This window comes from Juglans microcarpa x Juglans regia, chromosome 8D (assembly GCF_004785595.1).
Source record: "Juglans microcarpa x Juglans regia isolate MS1-56 chromosome 8D, Jm3101_v1.0, whole genome shotgun sequence".
Taxonomy (NCBI): Eukaryota; Viridiplantae; Streptophyta; class Magnoliopsida; order Fagales; family Juglandaceae; genus Juglans; species Juglans microcarpa x Juglans regia.
In genome coordinates this window covers 30,665,106-30,687,365 of record NC_054608.1, presented here as the reverse complement: position 1 = coordinate 30,687,365, position 22,260 = coordinate 30,665,106, and the positions used below count along the sequence as shown (strand labels likewise).

At 36.5% G+C, this 22,260-nt stretch overlaps 1 protein-coding gene and 1 long non-coding RNA gene across 3 annotated transcripts; one reads left to right on the top strand and one right to left on the bottom strand.

The window, feature by feature from the left end:
* Positions 1 to 1,765: 1,765 nt before the first annotated feature.
* On the bottom strand, positions 1,766 to 15,354 carry LOC121242413 (NF-X1-type zinc finger protein NFXL1). Its single transcript, XM_041140278.1, has 13 exons — positions 15,197 to 15,354; positions 11,319 to 14,757; positions 8,646 to 8,721; positions 8,354 to 8,524; positions 7,393 to 7,618; positions 7,074 to 7,316; positions 6,886 to 6,938; positions 6,719 to 6,770; positions 4,154 to 4,414; positions 3,992 to 4,044; positions 3,793 to 3,910; positions 3,172 to 3,426; positions 1,766 to 3,075 (listed from the first exon to the last, which is right to left on the bottom strand). The coding sequence occupies exons 2-13, from the start codon at positions 14,681 to 14,683 to the stop codon at positions 2,003 to 2,005; spliced, it is 5,946 nt and encodes a 1,981-aa protein (XP_040996212.1). The 5' UTR covers positions 14,684 to 14,757; positions 15,197 to 15,354; the 3' UTR covers positions 1,766 to 2,002.
* Positions 15,355 to 17,358: 2,004 nt separating this feature from the next.
* On the top strand, positions 17,359 to 19,569 carry LOC121242111. Of its 2 annotated transcripts, XR_005935889.1 has the most exons (4): positions 17,359 to 17,396; positions 17,482 to 17,702; positions 18,011 to 18,654; positions 18,994 to 19,569. It is a non-coding gene; the product is annotated as an uncharacterized LOC121242111 (long non-coding RNA). The 2 variants fall into 2 exon arrangements; XR_005935888.1 differs by having other exon boundaries at positions 17,365 to 17,702; positions 18,994 to 19,567.
* Positions 19,570 to 22,260: the final 2,691 nt, after the last annotated feature.

The window sequence follows — 22,260 nt, the reverse complement described above, 5'->3', positions numbered from 1 at the left end:
GGACCAGGTAACGTGCCTCCTGATAGTGGAAGGTCCATGAGCTCCTGTTCTGATATGAAGTCAGAAAAATCTCTCATGGCTGATGTAATGTGAGAAACACCCGACCTTTCGCTTGGGAAGCGAGATATGTTGAAATCCCCCCTGATGCAACTTGGAATCTCCCACCAACTTAGGACTTCCTCAAGTTTTTCCCACAAAAGTCTTCTCTCCGAGTCAATATTTGGGTCATACACACCAACAAAAGCCCATTTGAATCCGTCTTCTATATTAACAAAAGAACATGCAACCGTAAAATCACCCACACACTCCTCCAACCACCCTTGTGTCAAACATAATTAGAACTATCCCTGAAGCTCCATTGGATGGTAGGAAGGACCACCCGACATGTTGTCCTCTCCATAGGCTACGAACTATTTGTTTTGTAATATCTTCCAACTTAGTCTCTTGCAAGCATATGATATCCCCCTTCCATTGACGAAGTAAATTTCTAACTTGGAGCCGCTTATTAGGATCATGCAGCCCCCTCACATTCCATGATACTATTTTTGGCTTCAATGTAGAGCATTAGCATTGGATTGGTCATCATATTCTACAAATTTTGACTTATATGTAGCTTTTTCACCTTTAGCTAATCATTCAAAACTTGAAGTCTACATTGAATTAGTCATCACACTCTCTATAATAATAAAATATTATTATTTTTTATTATTTATATTTTTTTATTTTATTTTCATAATCTTCAATAAACTCCAACAAATCACATTCATTTTTATTTTCACAATTTAACAATCTATAATATAATAATCTCATATGTATATAGATGATAAAATCTCATATGAATAAAAATCTCATATCTATAATATAATAATCTCAAAAAATACTTTTAGACTTGCTATAGTTCTTTTTATATTTGAAAAGAAGAATGGATTTACTATAGCTTATAATTTGGATGAAAACAATTTAGCTAATTCAATGTGGAGCAAATATGGATGATATTTGTTAAATTTGAAGATGAAAAGGCATTTGACTAATCCAATGCCAATGCTTAGTGATTAAGGAAGTAATTTTAAATGTATTGGTGTATTTTTTATATTTTTTTAAAATATTTAAATGTATCAAAAAAATGTGAAAAGAAAAAAGAAAAAAAAAGCATTGGGCAGTACGACCAGCAGTAAGAGTGGGGCCGCATAGTAGCCCCACTCTATATAATATATATATATATATATAATACAATTAAACAAAAAATTACAGCTACAAATTAAGCCACATCATACATTTCTCATTTGTGTTATTATGATATAAGAAAAATGTTAATTTTGAACCAAATTATTTTTTGTTGTAAAAAAGGCATTTTCGTGGGAAATATCACTTCTAAAATAAGTATTTTTAAAAAATAAACTAAAAACTAGTTGTTTCGTATTATGATCACTCTCATGTACTACAAATCCATGCACCAAGTGCCAGTAGATATTTTAACATTTCACGTATTTGTAGATTTTTTTTTTTATCATCTGTATTAGTATGTAGAACATTTGGACAAAGATAATATTGAAAAGTGTTCACAAATCCTGCATGCCTAGATATCCCATCCACTTGCAAGATCTTTTCTTGTTCAATTCCATTTCCTACTGTACATAAAATTCCAAGTGAGCAGAAGCCCAAGTAGCCCTGCAGTTTCAATTTTCTCCATCCTTCCACACTTGTTATATCAACAATTACCAAAAAGAAAAAGGAAAAAACAGAGAAAAGATTACACCAGAAGCAATTGATTTAGTTATTTTGTGGTTGGTTACCATCAATATAATCAAATTTTAGCAAAAATATTTGCTTTTAGTGTACTGTTTTCTGTTTCCTTTTGAACTCCTTCATCTAGACTATATTGGACTTACAACTCAAACCACTATGTTATTTTTCTTTTCTTCTATCACTTTGTTTCTTTCTTTAGCAAATTTTTCCCTCATTTCCTTTGCTGTAATAAACTTCATTACAATGATGTACAAGTTTATATTGTGTAGACCATACCAACCTCAACAAGAGCAGCATGAGGAATGTTCAGGGCCACTGGAGGTTCTCGGCAGTTTTTGTCACAAAAAATGTATGTCTTGATCAAGAACCGCTTTAGAAAGTTTGAGCCTTGACGCAATGCTAAATGTGACTGTCCCAGGACATATGCAGTACCACTTTCCCTTGCATCAATTAGCTCTTGTAGCTCCTTCCTCACAGATACCTGCATTTTTGGACTATTCGGAGGCAACATGAACCTGACCTTTTTCCTGTTTACAGGAGCACAGCTGCTCTCTAATGAAGGACCCAATGTACTTGTCTGAGAGTCATTGTTTTCAAAGTTTGCAGAACCTTCATATGAGTTGGTATCATTTAGTGGAACCAAGGCATTCCCATCTGGCAGTGGCTTTCCAATAACAATCATTCTGCCTTCCTGGGAATTCAGGGATTCAAGATCATTTTCTTCAATGGCAATGAATTCTCCAATGGAACGAATAATCTCTTCCTCGAAGTCATCAGTGTCCTTAATGTGATCACGGTACCCATGTCTCACAATGCAACGATATATTTTGTAATCTTTAGGTCCTACTCTTCCTATAAGATACCTTCGACTCGGGGGGACATAAGGCACTGGTAGAGACTTGAAGGAAACAAAAATCAGCACCTGATGAAATGCAGGAAGATTGGCAATGAAGTGTGAGAAAAAGGATGGGATTCCAGTTACTATATCTGTGTAAATGAACCCAATTCCAGGCACCCTGCAAACTCCAAGGCCTAAGCTAAGTTCTGTAAGCCATTCTGTTGACACCTTGTTCTCTAAATCAAATTCGTACTTCTTCTTGGTTCCATAATGCCATGCAAGCATGATGGTCAAGGACAATGCCAAAAGGAAAACAAGATACCAAGCTCCTTGGTGAAAATTCAACATACAGGCTGACAGATATGTGATCTCGATGAAGCCAAAGAATATCAAAAAGCATGCGGATAGAAGCAGACTCTTCTCCCAGTACAGAGCAATTACAAGAGACATAAGACATGTCGTTACAAGCATTCCAGAAACTACCGCCAATCCTATAAGAGATCTAATCAGTATCTTGCTATGCTAAAATTATAGTCAAATTTATCAAGTTCTACAAAATATCATGTGGTATGGTTAGGAATCAGTACCTGTTGCATTACCAATTTTCACAATGTTGTGGAAAACAATTGTGACTGTAAGGCTGAGGATCATCAGTAACCAGTTGACGTCAGGAATATAGACCTGTCCACGTATCTTATCTGATGTATGAATGACTTTCACCCTGGGAAAACAATTAAGTGACAGGCACTGGTTTATAACAGAGAAACTGGCTGTTATGGTTGCTTGGCTTCCTACAACTGAGGCAAGTAGGGATAACGCAACGAATAAATGGCGAATAGCTCCTGCTGGACTTGCCAAGTATTCCGTGAATTAGAAATATAATTTGCAGATAAAGCAACCACCAATTCAAAATAAAAGCACTGAGGAACTACTCTCTCAAGTATCAAAGGAAGATGGAAGAGACGAGATTTGCTCTAGAAAGCCATTGAAAAGACCTTCTCAAGCCATAAAACTACATATAAAATGGATCATTTCTTTGCCTGAATTCATTTGAGCTCTTTATTTTTTTGTTTTGCTTTGAGTTTGCATTTTCCAGGAGTATGGATGAAAAGTTATTGTCTATATATCATTGTACTTTTCCTTGGTCAAATAAAATATTATTAATAAAAATAATAAACAAATAAATGAAAGCAAAGTAAACTACTTACCAGGGACAGATTCACTTAGATGATTAAAATGTATAACATGCAAGTTTTTGGACATATATGAAGCTTGACCCGCATAGCATGCGATGAGGACTGGATAAATCAGGCAGACAAAAGCAATCTGCAGCAGTCATCATCCACAATTTCTTTATAACTGTCATATATACTTTTAGAATTGAGAAATACGAGTGATTTTGATTACCTTGATTGATTTCTTGGAGAAATGACCTAGATCTGCAAACATGGCCTCTGATCCTGCAAAAGTACAGAAGATGATTGAACCCAAAAAATTGATGATAGAAAGAAACCTGCACATAGTGTTATAGGAATCTCAAAATTATGAGAACATAACTCTAGAACCAACCTGCTACACATAGGATGATGCTGCCTAAAGATCTCCAACTTTTAACACCAATATTTTGCGCAAATCTGTACATGTATACTGGGGAGATCGCAAGGATGATTTTTTTGTTCCAATAAAACATATTATATATGCCCACTGCACTTATAAATAACAGCCAAATACTGATAATTGGAGCAAACATAAACGCGATATTATGTGTCCCATAGTGCTGCAGCATGAAAAGGCATACCAATATAGCACATGCAGAGGGAACTGGTACATCTGAAACATGTAACATGTCAAGGGAATAGGTGGATCAGTAATGGGGATATCTATGTAAGTAATCCAAGAGCAGCAGTGTCATCCAGGGATGTCTTCCACAAAAACTAGTCACGTTCACAAAATTATTCCAACCATTGAATGGTTGAATCACATGTAGATTGATCAAGTATTTTCAACATAATTATTCTCCAACAAATGCCTCTGGAGTAGATGGACATTACAACCCATTAATTTTAAAGAAAAGACTGATAATGTGTAATGACCCAGGGAAAGCATTGGCCACATCAAGCTATAACCCCAAAAAGACTAGTTAATTTGAAACTTTCATAGACTCTCCTCAGTTTCACCAATTAAGTAGCCAATTGATGCTATTTATAAATAATGCTATGAAAATTTCAAATTGACTAGTTCTCTTGGGGTTATAGAGTAGATGTGGCTAGCGGCTTCCCTGAGTCATTACATATGGTAGCAAAGTCAAGTTGCAAGGCCAACCATGTGATACTAAACCACTCCAAGACAAGGTCCTAATGAGGAGGTCCGGAATTTAAGATATGGAGTTTATAACACCCCAGTCCCATATTAGGAATATGAATAACCCACATAGGTTTTGTAGGTTATAAAGGTAGTCATGGGGGCTAAGTCCCACGTTGACTACTTACTAGTTGACTTCAGGGAAGTTTCAAATTGGCTAGTCGTTTTGGGGTTATAACACAAATGTGACTAAGCACTTTCCCTAGGTCGTCACATCATGACTCCATGGTTTTAGTCTACAAATTATTATTAAAAAACTATCATACCATCATAGAATAGAGTGGATAGGGTCAAATTATTTTTAAACACAACGAACCAGCGAAAATGCTTTATTTTGTTAATCAATTACTTCTCCTAGATAAATTAAAAGATATACTCAAGCACTTTCCTATAAATAGAGCAAAAAGAGAAATATTGATAAGGATGGGAGCGCTCTTCAACTACTCCATGTATCTAAATAACTATCTTGATTTGTTTCTGAGAACGGCTAGATCAATGTTGCTCCTTTAAGAACTTTGTCTACTTATAAGCAGATGCTTGCATGGGAAAAGGAAAATTTACACTTCACACACTTTCATGTAACGCAGAAGGGAACCAGGTAGGCCAGGAAAAAAAATGACTCAGAACAGATTTGTCGAAGGCTGAGGAAGAAAGGGTATCATCAATGTTGATACAACTTAATGAGATTGCTACAGAAGTTGCAAGACTGGATTGAATCAAATAAAATTTGAGAAAATGGATAACAATAAGGCTTCAACACCACACATTTTTCATATGGAAGGAAGAAGAGCATTAATATACCATAAAGTATGGCATGCAGCGGGTATATTTAAAGTAGAAATTTGGCACTTTCCATGTGTCAATAACCTAAGTGAGGTCCAAAAAACGAGAGTAAATTGCAGATGCTTCAGAGAATGCTCAAAAAGCATATGCCATATAAATCAGTGAGACAAATGTCTGTAGCCCCAAGACATCAATCAACAGTTCTAAGGCCATTTTATTATGGATATCACTTCATGGCAATAAAACCAGATCTGACCATGTGGAACACCCTGGATAAGATATCCTTTGCTTCCAATCCCAACTGAAAATAATAGAGAGAGAAAATAGAGGGGCATGTGGACTTCTTTCCAAGACATCCACCATTCTCTTTTGGTAATTTCTCAATGCTCTTTTTAAGGCAACCTCAACTTGCTTTCACCCTCTCCTCCTAAAGTTTATAAACGGGTAGCAATCTAGTCAATCCCATGTATAGAAGCATAAAAATACTCATTACCAGGATTTTGCAATCCCTATGTAGTCTTCGCAAAATCAGGTTAAAACAATGGTGTTTACAGGTGTATATAATATAGAGAAATTATAGACTTATCAAGAGAATTGGAAAAATGAAGCTTACAATTAGCGAGGTTTGATATAACACATCAAATCTACTTTAGAAAAAAAAAAAATTGTAATATGGCGTACTACATCAAGTCATATCAGATTTTAAAATAGGTTTTTCTAATTCGCTTTGAAGGACTAGCGTTTTTGTATAATAGATGGTGAAACATTTGATGTATTGGTATTTATGTGCATATACATGCGTATGCACATAAGAAAGTCTTGCAAAATTACAATTGAGCTGTCATAGAACAAAATATCAAAATCTTATCAAAGTCAGTGCATATCTTACAGGAAACACATATACAATAAAATATTCAGTTAAGAAGAAGTCTGAAATATACAGACGGTGTTTTTATTTTAAATAATTTACTTACATGGTAGGGTACTTACATCTTTCTAAAGCTCTTGAGACAGAATTCTGTGTTCTTTGTGAAGAAAAAAACTGGAAAACCACAAGGTAAATGTAAATTGAAACTAATTTTTGCTGACATTACTATCAAATGCTAAAGAACAGTATTCCCTATTTTTCGTATTCAATCCTACTACTAATTCTTACATTTATGTGTCATATCCGACAATGATCTTTGGACACCTGATGAAGCTGAGAACACTGATAAAGGAGAAAGAAAAAAAAACAAATGAATTCAACCCATATGAAATTTATTATATAAGAAAGAAATTGGTAGCAGAAAGTGAATTAAGTCATTATGCCAATAAGACTAAGAAGGTTATGTGAACAGCCAACCAGAAAGAGCCGGGGTAAGCACCCCAACACCAATTGTCATGCAAGAACCAAAAAGAGCCAAGAACAACACCAAATATTGACTACTTTTATGTTTCGCAATGGCCCTTCTTGCCCTTGATTCCACCTTGACCTCAAAATGGCTTCCTGCCTCATAATTCATAGTCTCATTTGCACTTCTGTCAATTGGAAGCAGACCTACTTTCGCATGCCTGCATAATAGTGAGTACAGAGCAAAAGTACCACCTGCAGTGATTTGCTGTGTGAATCATCCTTGATGAAAATTCTATAAAAATATTTTCTGGCGGTAAAGAGAAATTACCCTCTCCATCATCATCAGCCATTAGTACTATATAGGAATACTTCAGTAAAGAAATGATGGTCATTGTCCAGAAAATAAACGAGAAGAGCTCATATACAGCGTCCTCTGAGTTGATATCTTGTGCAGAAATTGTCCCAAAGACATACAGGGGAGCAGTACTTATTTGACCATAAATTACTCCAAGGCTTTGAAATGAGAAAAGAAGTATACGCTTCCATGCCATCCTCTGTTCATTCAATTAGAAACACAGATCTCAGTGAAAACAAAAAATTTATGAGAAGCATTGGAATTCTACATATCTAACAGTCTATAATGCAAATAAAGATCTTTATATTTAACAATAAATAAACACAGCAGAGCCAATGTCTGTCAATCGAGGAACCAATTGTGTTAGATGAATGTATATGGGATCTTCCAACCTGAATAATTCAATCTGAACAGTATGCTTGATTGTTAATTTTATTCTGCATATGATTTTGTCTCATGGTTCCAATTAAAGTATGGGAGTCTTAATAGAGTCAGATGTGATGTAATGTCACAATATCTTCTCGCAAAATAGTACTTTTGCAGGAGCGTGCTAATCATATTTCTATCAGAACGCCATTTGTGTATATAATCCTCGGTTAGTAAGCCTAGCTTAGGCATCATAGCCACTCCAGTTATTTTTTAGATGATTCCCAAATGGAATATGGTGATTATTAAATTCAATCAAAATACTTTGATTGTGTATAACTATATTAAAGAACGTTCCTTTATAAGAGTTCTACTCAGAAAACAGAAGTTCTCCAAGAATTGGTATTTTTAACAGTCTATATCTCAATAATGCTAACTAAAAGTTGTCTAATGGCTGTACAAGTTGGCACCATCACACATTATTAACATGATTGAACCAAGAATGAACTACAAATTCATATATATGTTGTATACACAAAATCGGTACAAAAGAAACAAAACCATTTACCTTGTCATTGGAGAAGGTGCCAGGGCTCGGTGAACTATCCATATTGGTGATAAGATTGACAATATAATGATAAACTGAACTATATAGATAGATATGGGACTGCCCGGCGATGAAGCCAATGCCTAATAGAGGTGCCGGAACTACAAAGTGAAGGGTCCAGAGGCTGTTTGTCTATATGTGTGTGTGGGAAGCATAGAGATCTCAAATTGTCATATTCTTCTCAAGTGAAGCTCCATTGTATTAAATGGCTTGGCGACTTCCACAACAAAGACTTTTTAATATGAAGGAATGCCGGAACGGCACTGACACCTAATAGGTAACATAGAGGGAATGCCCAAATGACACCGACAGCTGGTAGTCTGAAGGAACTAACAAAAAGAATAGACAGACAAAAAGATTGATAACACACTAAACCACATGCCTTACTGACACAGACACCTAGGAGTCTGAAAGAAGAACCATAAAAGGAGAATGGGCAGGACTGAGACAACAAATGACTGACACCATACTTAAATCACATGCCTTACCCTCCTTTGGGCGAGTGAAGTAGGAGCAGCAGTAAACATGTGATCTGAGCACTGGTTTTGCATGATTTTGACCCAGAGCGTTATCTCCTAGAGTTCTCTCTCTCCTTCATTAGAATTCAACATTTATAACAGTCCAGATATTCTATAAATGTCGTAGACCCACTTTTTCCATCTATCTCTCTCCCACCTCAAGTTTTTGAGATTCCGTTTAGGTATTGAAATTAGATGATTTTAAATGAAAAATAAAAATTAAATAAAATATTATTAAAATATAATTTTTTAATATTATTAATATTTTAAAATTTGATATAAAGAATTCGAGTCAGATTATATGTTGACTGCATTGAAATATTAGCATATCAGCATAAAGATGATAGTAAATCATAATCTTCTCTTAATTGAGATAGTTTTAGGCAGGTGTCGATATTTTAGTCATAACTTTAGCTACAAGTATCAGAATCATACATATGATCCAAATTCGAAAAACTCTTTTTGACACGCACGTCGTGGGCACCGAACTATACTCGGTGTGCATCAATTTTTTGGCCAAATTCTACTGTTTTTCCATCTAAATTCTTAATTTTAATTATTGTCTTTTATGGTAATATTTTATTTACTGTTTAGGAAGTGATTCTGAACTCGATTTAGGTCAGATTTTTTACAAATTACTTCTTTTATTACGTATTTAATTTTGACATGATTATTGAGATTTTTCTTTTTTGGTAAAATTTTGATACGGTCGATTTTCAGTTATTACAGCTCGGCTTGTGGGTTGACTGGACCATTTTTTAATTTTGATAATTTTAAATTGAACATAAGAGGTATTTTTTTGTGTTTTGAACGATTCTCTTATTTTCTTTTTTGTGAATTATCTGTTGAAACATGCCTACAGAATAATCATTATTCTATCTAGCTTCAAAATTTAAAAAAATTAAATTATTTATTATATTTTATATAAAAATTTTAAAAAATTATAATGATCACACGACAGAAAATCATTTTTATATCTAAACGGGCTTTAAAATTTGTATAAGAAGTCTACGTAACCAAACCACTTTCAACAGTCTAGTATCTTCCTCATGGCTGGCATGTTGAGATAAAAAATAAATGACAACAAATCAAATCACATGTCTTACGTTTCAGGTTGAGGAGGAGCGGTGCACATGTTCGGTAATTTTAACTTCCCATCATTGTCCACCATGTTTTTCTTCTTTTTTGGATCTTTTGTGTTTTTGTTTCCTTCGCTTTGTTCTGCTCATCCCATTCACAGATCCGAACCAAGCTTGTGCATAAAACGTTTAATCAGCGGATAAATCAGTTTAGGTTTAGATAGCGAGTCAAAATGAGATAAAATAAAAATTAAATAAAATATTATTAAAATATTATTTTTTTAATATTATTATTATTTCGAAATTTGAAAAAGTTGAATTATTTATTATATTTTATATAAAAATTTATGAAAGTTATAATAATAAAATGAGATGACATGAAATGAAATGATATGAGATTAACTCTTAATCCAAAAGAAAAACATCACAAATTACAAAAGATGTAAAACATAAAGGGAACCAAAAATGACCTACTTGAATTGTGATAGATTTGGATAATAAAACTATCTCACCTCATCTCAATCCATCTTATCTCATCTAATATCAAGATTATAATTTTCACAAATTTCTCTATAAAATATAATAAACAATTCAATTTTTTTAAATTTCAAAATAATAATAATATTAAAAAAAATATTTTAACAATATTTTATTCAACTTTCATCTTATCTCATCTAAAACATTTTTTTAATATTCTTAACTATTAAAAAATATATAATTTTACTAATAGTCACTTCGAGAAAATGAAAGGAATCTCACAAGTGAAAAAAGTTCAATTGATTAGGAGACTTTCGGATGTTGAGGTTAGCTGACAAAAAAATATTTTGGGTTGGAGAACCAAAATAAGTCCAAAAAATAAATAATTAGATGGATCAAATTATACTTTGAATTGAAGCCACTCTCCCCAATAAATAAAAAGGTCTGGAATTCAACCCATGAGAAGGAAAGAACTGGAAGTGCATGGCAACTATGCAAGGCAAAACACCACTTCATATGTTCCATTTTATGGAAATCGTGAGAAAATTTTGGGAGGGGAAAGCTAGCCTCCCTAGTGTATATGTTCAACATGATGAGAATCATAGGAGAGAGTGAGCTTAGAATCAGAGGTACATGTTGCTCCCACAATTTCATCCGAAAGAAGAAAAAAAAATCTTTAGCAAAAGCCCATCGATAATGGGCAATGCAACCGAGAAAAATCAAAACACTGCAACTTTTGCCCCTAACAAGCCAAAAATATAATGAAAAGGGCAACTAAGCCTTATGATACCCATCTTTCCGTCTGCAAGCAACTAAAATATCAAAGCTCGAGTTCTGTATTTCAAAATTCTTCAATCATAAGCCTTCTCCCAGTCATCAACCACCTCAGACATTTCTGTTGCACTAAAATTATCTTGATGCTGCCGTGATGAACTCAGGCCACTCGCATCAGATTCCAATACCAAACCAGATTGACTACTTGCCCCTTTCTCAGGATCCCCAATTCTGTGAGGTGCAGTGGATGAACTCGAAGACTTTTCAGAATCTAGGACACTCCACCGATTTACTGAAGCGGCAATTGGACCTTCTTTTTTCGACGCAGAAGCCTGCATATCTGCAGACCCACTAGACCACTCTTCTTCACCCCAAAAATCTTCCTTCCAACCAGGCTCATGAATAACGGCCTTCTTCCATGGGTTACCCTTCAGAGCTGCAACTGCTCCCCCTTCCTTGGCCATCCCTGCTCCTACCCAGGCATTTGTAGCTGAAGATGCTGCTGCTGCACCACCATTAGGTAGAACCACAACAACTCCATGATATGCAGTCCCATGATCCAATCTCCTCATAGCAGTCGCTGCTCGGGCAGGATCACTAAATACAGCCAATGCATTATTGTCATTCAGCCAAACTAGTTCGCATTCCCCGCCAAACCTCAAGACCAATGCACTTATATCTGCATCTCTTGGCAAATCGGGAAAAGAAACAACCAGCCTTGGATCCATGTCTACCAAAGGATCAAAAGCAGGAGGATGGGGTGCATTCAAGGCAGTGGAACCCTTAACACCAATCACACGAGGAGGGGCTTTCGATTTGCGTGTAACATGAACCACAACAAAACGCTTGGGCTCCCAACCAGCAGAATGAATGGCAAGCTTCCATCTGTCTGCAATCAGCCTTACTGCATCTCTCTTATCCTTCAGCATTGGACAGAAAACATGAACCTTAAGACCACCTGTAGTTCCTTTGCTCTTGCCAAGTACCAAGAACTTACATCTCTCCTCCACAGCCAATACCCACTTTGGATCACGTCTGTAGAGGTCTGCAAGCACTTCAGATACAACAGAATTCTCGCCAAAATGAAGAGCCTCTAAGTTTGGACTAATATCAAAAGCATCTGCCAGAACCCGTTTACGTTCTAACTTAGCACATTCATCATCACACATAAGCTTCCTCTGCCCAAGGGGAATTTTCTTACCAGTTGCTTCCACTGGTTGAAGTGGCACCGGCAGCCTTTGGATAATGCAAGCCTCATGCACAGTATCAGCACTAAAGTTGCCGTTGCTGCCTCCAGCATCACAAGGAACAGTTGCTGTTATCCGGCCACAAGAACATGCAATTGTTACAGGGACATCACATCTTACATCCGGACAAGGAGCAGAAGGGTGACAAGGTGCTTTACAAGTGTGCCTACAATCTCTCCGAGGAGCACCACATGTCTGCCCACAAGAAGTTTTCAAACCTGGTGGAGATCCAGTTGAAGTATCACAAGGTGATGGGTGGCAAGTCCTGCCACAAGCATGCATACCACACTGCCTGGTCTTCCCACAAAGCTTGTTACATCTGATCTCCTTTGAACCACAAGGTATATTCCTAAGGACAACATGTCCGCCAATGCATTCCTTCGCTATAGGCACAGAACAAGGTGGGCAGTCTCCAAAGTGGCAGCTGTGAGAAGATGAGTGGCCACAAGGCTGAGGAACTGAACAAGGGAGCTGACATGAAGGAGGAGGAGTACCGCAAGGCAATGGAGGAGGGATTGAAGTCCTTCCACATGCACACATCAACTCAGTGAAAATTGTTTCAAGGCAAGGAGGGCAATGGCCGCTGTGACACAGTGATTCACAAGCATGCTGCCCGCACCTAAGCTTCTTCCCACACGCCATTGAGCAAAAGTGTGGATCCCACTCCCCAGGGAGGAGGTTGCTTGAATTAGACAGTGGACAGCATCGTTCACTGCACCTGTGCCTTCCACAATTCTTCTTCCGTCCACAAGGTTTATCACAAGTAAATTTCTGTTCCAATGTTGTTTTATAGCATTCCACAGTTCGAGAGGTTGATCCACAGCGACATTTTTGAGAGACCTTAAGCAAACATGGTGGACAATCCCCAGCATGGCACACCTCCGTACAATGGTGCATCCCACAAGGAAGGGGCCTGCCACATTTTTTAGAACATGTTGGAATTGGGTCCAAACAGCTCTGCCGATCCTCCTGCAAGCTTGTTTTCCCACAATAGCAAGTCTTAACCCTGCTTGGCATTAACTCGCACTCTCCACAAGACCCTGGATGGCAAATTTCACAGCAGACATGATTACCACATATAAGCTTCCTCCCACAAGTAGAATTACAAGAAAAAACACCATCCTCAGTTTTCACTTCTCCCTTCACAGCCATGTCTCCACAAAGAACAGCCTCCACCTTCTTCTTGCAGAAACAAGATGCATGGATAAGAACCTCACAAGGATCACAAGGTCCCACATGGCAAGTCCGATCACACCTGTGACGCCTACACTCAAGAAGCTTGTCACAGCGCTGACCACAAGTAAGAACAGACTTTCGATCAGAGCACCGTGTCGTAATTTGTTTCTTCCCACATGGGCACAAACGTGACGGGGCAAATGCCTTACAAGGCGGGCAAGGACCTGGGTGGCATTGCAAAACACAGACATGAGGGCAAAGATCCTCACCACTCTCACCAGCTTTTGGGATCTCCTTTTCAAGTGGCTTACCACATGGTTCACCACATGAATGCGGAGTCAAGTACAGATCAGAAGGTGGGTCTGTCCTCTTCCCACAAAAGCAAACATACCGAACCTCCTTGGACGATGTAAGCTGCACAGACTGACATCCAGGACATCGCCAATTAAGTCCCTGACTTTTCTCAGCAGATAAGTCAACAGAAGTAGGAGCCCGAGCCCATTTCTTGGTACAATTCAGATGAAAAATAGAGTAACAGCTTGAGCAAGACCAAACCGGTGCTGACCTCCGCACCATGTCATAACAAATCATGCATTCAACAGTGCCCTTCATGAGCTTCTCCTGAATTTCTTGCACAAGCTGAGGCACCTTAGAGTCTTTCAATGCCTTTCCACCCTGGCTCTCCCTCTCCCCCTCCTTCTCCTTCTCCTTCTCCCTCATCCTGTCCCTCCTTGGATACGCTGGCCGACCCATGTATCCCCTTGGACCATTAGTCCCCCTAGGCCGACTCTCTGGTGGTGCAGAACCATAATTCAGGTTCCCACCATTTCTGGGATTGGGATTTAAACTCAATAGTGGCTCTATGTTTGGGTTTGGGTTTGGGTTTGGGTTTGGGTTTTGGATCAGGTTTGTGTTCACAATGGTGGTTTCAACGGATCCCCTCACGACCCACTGGTGGCGAACACCTTGAGCAGGAAATCTAGTTCTATCCCTTCGATCATTTCCAGCTTGAGAGCTCATATTATCCGAAGCCAAACACCCAAAGCTAGTATCCACCGACTCCAAACGAAAATAATCCAGCACCAAGATTACAACTGCAACAATTAACGCGGAAAATAGTGAGCATTTAATCGAAGGCAGTCAATCGAATCACGCATACAATGGCCAAGATTAATACTAGACCGACGTCATTTCCAAGAGTACCAGCGAAAAATTAATCAATCTTAGACATTCAACTCAGTCGTTTGCTTCCGCACAACAGATAGGACTACAAATTCAGTTTAAAAAAATAACAAAAGAAATAAAAGAATCAAATCCCAAATTTTTTTTTTTCCTTAACCGCCCCAGATTATTTGGGCAACCAAACAAGATCCCTCCCCGTATTTTCTCGACAACCGAACAGAACATACAAATCATTCAGACAAAATAAGTAAGTTGGAGCCAACAAACGTATTCGAAACGCAAAATCAACGATTCTAAGCATACCCTAAAATATGGAAAGCGGAAGTGAAATGGAAACAGCAGATTCATTACCCGATCGAAGATGATTTCTTTTGTATGGCCCAGTTTTCAAGGAACTTCCACGGGGAAGAAGAGAAAACCGAGTTATGTATGGGTCCCGACCCGTCCTGAATGGGAAGCTTGTGGTGGAGTTGGAGAGTTTGAAGAATATATATACATAAAAATAGATATATACATATAAATAGATTATATATATATATGCGCGCGCGCATAGGCTTGGGGCCAAAGCAAAGGGTTGAACTTTGAAGGACAGTGGGTCGCATTTCTGGTCAAAAATGGCACGAAAGTCACGTGCGGGGGTGGACCGGTTTGCGTGTCAGTGTCTCAGACAAAGTTGCTATGGGTGCGCGTGGGTGCGTGCTGTCCACTCTTACATTAAGCACAGGCCCATTTGGAGTATGTGTTATTGGGGGCTTGGGCTTTAATGGGCTTTGAACTTTTTTTACTTGAGATCCAACAAGGTCCTCTATCTCAAGCATCTAGGAAGTTTTAAGTTGATCTCCTATTCCTTTCCAAAAAAAAAACTCTTCAATGGTTTTCCTTCCTCGTCTTAAGAAGAGAAACACTTTAGTCGTATAAAAATTTCATAAAAATAAGCTCATAAACTGATATAATTTAACATAGTTAGTTAAGTTATAAAATAGATCTAACACATCATATGAAACCACTATCAACGTATGAGTTTATTTTTATGGGATCTCTTTGTAGTTGTAGTACTCTTTAAAGAATAGTCGATTACGAAGTTTTATTGGACTTTTCGAAGTAATTAAGTACAATGCATCATTACTAACTACATACGACATTTAGCATAGTATCATAATCCCGAAGTGGAATTGCATAAAAAAAAATCACCTTCAATCACCACTAGCCCATAATCCCCAAGAAATATAAGCTAGGACCAAATTTGACTCTATTGACTTCTTTCTCTTTTCAATGCATGCTTATGGACTGTATTTGCTTCCAAAGAGATAACTATATCAGGTCTCCCATACTTCCTTTTGCATTCTTTTTAATTTAAATAAAAGGAGTAGAGTAAGCAACCTTTCTTTCTGCACAACACGATTTGTATTCCTCTCTTTTTTTTTTTTTTTTTCTCTCTCTCTCTCTCTCTTTTTCCCTTTTAATTTACATTTATCCTTTGAGTGGCAAAATCACAAATTTAAACTCTTTGTCTAATGTCTTTGTCTTGGTTCTTGGAGGAAGAGGAGGAGCTGTCAATAATCAAAACTAACAAAACCCATTAGTGTTTGAAGTACACAAAGTCATTAATAGCAGAAATTAAGAAACTAATTAATCACAATCCAAATGAAGAAAGATGCAATTGCGTAGCATCTTCCAAGACCAAGAGAGTCGAGTCGGTGGGAGATCGAGAGTGATGCATGTGTTGCCAAAATGCTTAACCGAACTAGCCAGGCAAGGCTAGACAACCTTTTAATTTCTATGCAAGCATCCAAACCACCTATGCCATTTTAAGGTTGTTAAGTGTTATTATTCATGGCTAAAGCTCACATGCATGATAACTGCAAAAGGACATATGATTTAGGCCTCGTTTGGTTGCAAAACTCAACTGAGATCAACTCAGTTTAATCTAATTTTAAGCTGAGTCTAACATTCAAGCACTCAACTCTCAAATTACTAAACTCATCTCAATTCAAAACTTCTTTACACGTAAGACCCACAACATTTTTCAACTCAACACATCTTTATATATGAGACCCACAACTTTTTTCAATTTCCCATAAATAGTATTAAACTCATCTTAACATCCAAACACATCTAAACTCATTTTAGATAGGCCCCACATAACTCACTCCACCTACTCAAATCACTACTATTTATAATGAATTCAGTTCAGCTCAACATCCAAACGCAACCTTAATGTCAAGGAACAAAAGAGTAGCTATCAAACAACAATTATATATATTTCCCAAAGCCTTTTTCTCTTTCGCTTTTGGTATAGAGATTTATTAAGGCTGTTTATTGTTGCAGCCCAAGCACTTCCTTTCATTAAATCCAGTATTGATTAGCAATTCCTTTCATACTAGTTAGGCTATTTAATTTAGTAAGTTGTTGATCTTTGGTATGCTCTAATTTTTGGGTTTTTAAGTTTTATTCTTTTTTGTTTTGTTTATGATCTTTTAATTTTAGTGTGTATATATATTTTTTTCCACGATACTGTTTATAGTTTCTTATGTTTAATGAAAACAATCAGGTATGGCATAGAGCAGGAGTACACCTTGTTGAAAAAATGTGTAAAATGGCCACATTTGACATATCTTTTGTTTGTGAATTTGCAGTCTCTACTTGTATGATATCTATGCTGTAACTTTGATTTAATCTCAAGTTTTTTTGGATTCCTCTGTTCCCAAAATGAGAAATTGTGGCCTCTTGTTGGTCATCCTGGACATTTCATGTATCACCTCACTTGTTAGCAGAAGCAACAGAACTAAGCCAGGTTCTTTAGGGTGGGGTTGCATTTACTTTAAACAACATGATTACTGGGCTGTGGTGAAATATGGTGAGCCTAGGCTCCTCTACAAACCATTTCTTGTTGCTGCCTTCAGTGTGGTGCTTTTAGCATGTAATTTGATTGTCCAAGAAACTGCATTCACAGCAAAGTAGCCAGTCACAGCCGCCCTACATTATTCGCCAAGTTTTTTCAGAAATTTTCATGATGTAGGAACAGCATGCTGTTGAAACCATATTTGATCTGAATTTGAGTTGTCCTGGTTCTAATTCACTACCACATGCTCCTTTTCTCTATTCATACAAGTCTCCTTGCTTTTTATACATGGTGTAAGTGGAAGTCTTTTTGTTTGATTACAGGGACCATACTACTGTGGTGTTGGTGCTGCAAGGCTAGGCCTTTGGCCATGCTATTTTGGATGCTCATTACAAAGCCTATCTATATGCTGGCATCAACATCAGTGGCACCAATGGAGAAGTAATGTCTGGCCAAGTAAAAATACTTTCTATTTTTGTTTTCGTTTTTAACGAGATTCTGCTGTTTTGGTCTAATCCAATCTATTGGCTTCCATTGAATGTTATGTTTAGATTGTTTCTGAGTCTCTCTTTGTGGGGATTATTTTTGCATTCTTATAATTTTGTTTGTGTATTAACTTTATTGGAGCATTGTGTTTCCTAACTATAGGTATCATGTGAATGTGATCTATAAGTAGGGATTTTTCTTAACATTTTCCTTGGTATAGTATGGCTTGAACGTAATTCCTTGTAGTTGTGCAAAATTCCCTTCATAGTTCTGTACGTAGTTATGGCATCTCCTCTTGTTTGGTTTCTGGTGAATTCAGCAGCAAGTCCATGAGAAGTGATGGAGGGTACGAAGCCACCAAAAAAAGGCCATTGAAAAGCTAGTGTAGAGGCACAAGGAACACATTGCAGCTTATGGGTAAGGAAACGAGCACCGTCTCACTGGAAAGAACAAGACAGCAGACATGAACAACTTCATTTGGGTAAGGATTTCTAATCCATATGTATCTAATGGAACAACTAGAAGATGAGCAGGAGGAGGGGCATATTATGTAATGATTTGTGATTCATGTACCTCTATTCAGAAAAATCCTCTGAAGTAACAAGAAAGTTATGAATGATGAGTAAGAGAAGACAGAGGAGAGGAGAGAAACAAAAAGATTATGAATACTGAGTGAGGAAAGACAGGAGAGGAGACAGTATGGAAAGGATTTCAGTGCCATGGAAACAGCTTCTAATAGATTTTAAAAAGCTGGCATCTTTCGGGACAGTTACCATAATTTAATTCCATGCGCAATCCATTTCATCTGGTTAATTCACAGGGAGTAGCAAGCAATGGAGCCACCATTAGAGTTGGTAGAGAGAGAGAGAGAGAGAGAGACAGAGACAGAGACAGAGAAAGCTGGCAAAGATTATTTTGAGGACAGGAGGGCAGCTTCTAACATGGATCCAAATGTGGTCACCTCCATGATAGCTGAGATCACCACCATCGTCTGGCATCCATGAGAAGATTATTCAAACATTCCCCTACTGTCGATCATTATACTTGTATCCATTCCTTCCATTGCTATCTTACATAGTTTCAGCATTTATTTACCCGTGCCCCCCTTTCAATGTGCACTATCACTTGAGATATGACTTTCAAGATGACTGAATTCTTTAGGAACAATACATCAAAATGACTGAATTTTTTAGTTTTTGTTATTAAAAAAAACTGATAAATTGCACTTTTATCCAATTTTGGACCTTAAGATGAATGAAAAATAAGTGAAAATAGGTTACGTGACATAATCCTGACCCTCGGATCTTAAACAAATGGAACACATAGCAACTTTTTGATAGTTTAAAGGGTGCAATCCATCAGTATTGATAGTTTTGTATGCAAATGTAAAGCGCCTATCAATTAAAGGTTGAAGAAGATATTTTCCCATACAAAATGAAGGTGGAAAGGGTAGATTTGTGTTCTGCAGTTTGATCATGCTGAGTATCTAAGAAAGAAAGAACATCAAAGTTAGAACTTGTAGTAAATGCGTTCCATCATACATACAGACAAATGCCAGGTGAACAAGTAGATCCTCTCTTTTGATGAAATACTATTTCTCTTTTACTCTTCTGTCTACCAAACTAGAATATAAAAATATAGGTAATCATAAAACCAATCTTTTAAGATACATGCTATAATTACTGCTTGAAATATTGGAAGAAAACCCATATATGATCAAATGGTATATTAAAATTAGAGAGAGAGAGAGAGGAAATTTTAACTTTTTGTAATCATCCTCATCTACCATCCAGAATATGGGATATCTAAAAGAGGAGTAACGAGATACAAATTTCAAATAGATAAGTTTAATATAAGTCACTTATAAAAAAGTGGGTCTCAGTAATAAAAAATAATCTTTTATATTTTTTAAAGTGAAAACTATTTTTTTACAATAACTTATATAAAACTTGTCTATTTGAGATTGTATAAATTATTTCTCATATTTTAAAGTCCACTTGTTCACACACTCACACACCACTTATGTGAAAGTATAGGAATCTTTTCTTTTCTTTTTTTTTATGATTATAATGAATTTTACAATAAGTGACCCACTTGTAGGTAACAAAATAATGTTTTAGATTTCGTTCTGGTGATTATTCCAGTTTAAGTACTTGAATGAAATATTTCGGTATTTGATGTACCGTTTCAGAATTAATTATATATTATATATAAATATTTATATGTATACATAAACTAACAACTAATAGAATAAATACATATGTATATATATATACATAAACGTAAGTGTGTATCATGTATATGTGTATATATATGGAAGAATTGAATATTTATAAAATGAATATATGTTGAAAAAATCACAAAGTTGAGTTGAAACACAAAAACAAAGAAAAAAATAAAAGAATAGAGAAATTATTTAAAATAATGATATTTAAAAAAAAGAATGAGGAGACAAATTTAAAGTTATAAAAAAAATTAAAATTATATAAATATATTTTATATTTTAGAATTAATTAAATACCCACCTGTATTTAAAATTTACAAAAAGACTATTCAAGCATAAGAAAATTATCAAAACAGTCCAAAACGGAATAGAGACCTAAATGCCAATTCCGGCCGAAATTTGATAGGAATGGACTGAAATTCAGAACGAAACAAAACGAGGAGATATTGTGTACCGAATACTGTACTAAAACGAGAAATTCTTACTAAAACGGAACGGAATTTAAAACTATGTACGAGAAATTCTTACTAAAACGGAACGGAATTTAAAACTATGTAATACAAAACTCTTTTTAGAATGCTCCAATTATTTTTCTAGTCATTAAAATTTCATTTTAATTTTTTTTCTTTAACAGTTTAATTTATGCATTCTATAGAGATTCTGCTGATTTAGCCATGTTCCTTGCCAAAAAAAAAAAAAAAAAAAATGGAATAATTAGAGAAAAGATCAGAGATTTTGGCATGGATGATCTGCGCACATACAAACCAATAAAATATGGCACCAAAAAAAAAAACTGACTCAAAATATCAAAACTGAGAAAATTTTCGGAAATAAATTACTAGGACTGGGAAAATCATCAGATTCATCCTCAAGACCAGTAAATCTGTATTAGAATACTACCATAACATATATCGAGAAAAATCATGTACAAAGGAAAACAGACCCAAGACTAGTACGCAAAACAGAGGACCCTCTGTTTTCAGATTTGGCAAAAAAGGCAACCATCTTCAATCCAGCACCAACGTTCAATCCCCCTAAGAGTCTTCAGCCAAAAGTGGTCGGTCAGCAAGAGATTCCCAAGGGTGACCGGGAGATCTGCCGCGTGATTTCCCGGAGCGCCGGTCTCATCTCTGGCTGCCCAGGAGACCAGTCTATGATTTTCTCGGATTCTTGCTTAATCTTTCTCACTTGGCTATGAACTGGAAGACCCATGTGCTGGATCCAACCTCCCTCTTCGCTCGTCATGTTATTGTAGCTGCTGTTGCTGTTCTTCATGTTCTCCATCTCCTCGGGCTTTTTCTCTCTGTATTTCTATCTTTACCTCTCTCCCTAATTCTGTATCTGCAACTGCAAGAGCCAATAAGAACTGCTAAGAACTACGTGTATGTGCGCGTGTATATATATAGATTAGAGAGAGAGAGAGACGAGAGAGATTTCAGCATGAAGACAGGCGTAGGAGGGCAGGAAAGTGAAGCTTGGTTAGAAAGATCAAACCTTTGGATGTGTTTGAAACTTTGAAACGACTGATTTTGGACGGTGTTGAAATATTAGATTTGATGCTGTGTTATGCCACTATATCAGAGATCATGTGTATGATGTTCCAAGAGCCTTGCTTGCCGTCAGATATGGTTGTGATCATCTCACTGATGTGGCTCTCCACCTAAGATTCGAGTTTTGCTACTTAACAAGTAAGGCTACCTTTGTGTAATAAGATAATCTATAAATAGTAATAAAAATAATAATAATAAAATATTAAATATGCACTCTACTATCCAAACACAGCCTAACATGCTTGTTATGAAATCTATTAGAGTTTTCATTATCAGAATTTTATCATTGTGGGACCCACTACATGATATTTTA

What these genes read in the sequence shown, in the direction of transcription:
- LOC121242413 (XM_041140278.1), bottom strand. Translation starts at nt 14,683, where the DNA reads ATGAGCTCTCAAGCTGGAAATGATCGAAGGGATAGAACTAGATTTCCT. An exon ending in TAGGTGTCAGTGCCGTTCCG is followed by an intron (nt 8,525 to 8,645) that starts GCATTCCTTCAT and finishes ACACACATATAG; the next exon opens with ACAAACAGCCTCTGGACCCT. An exon ending in TCTCCAAGAAATCAATCAAG is followed by an intron (nt 3,911 to 3,991) that starts GTAATCAAAATC and finishes TGACTGCTGCAG; the next exon opens with ATTGCTTTTGTCTGCCTGAT.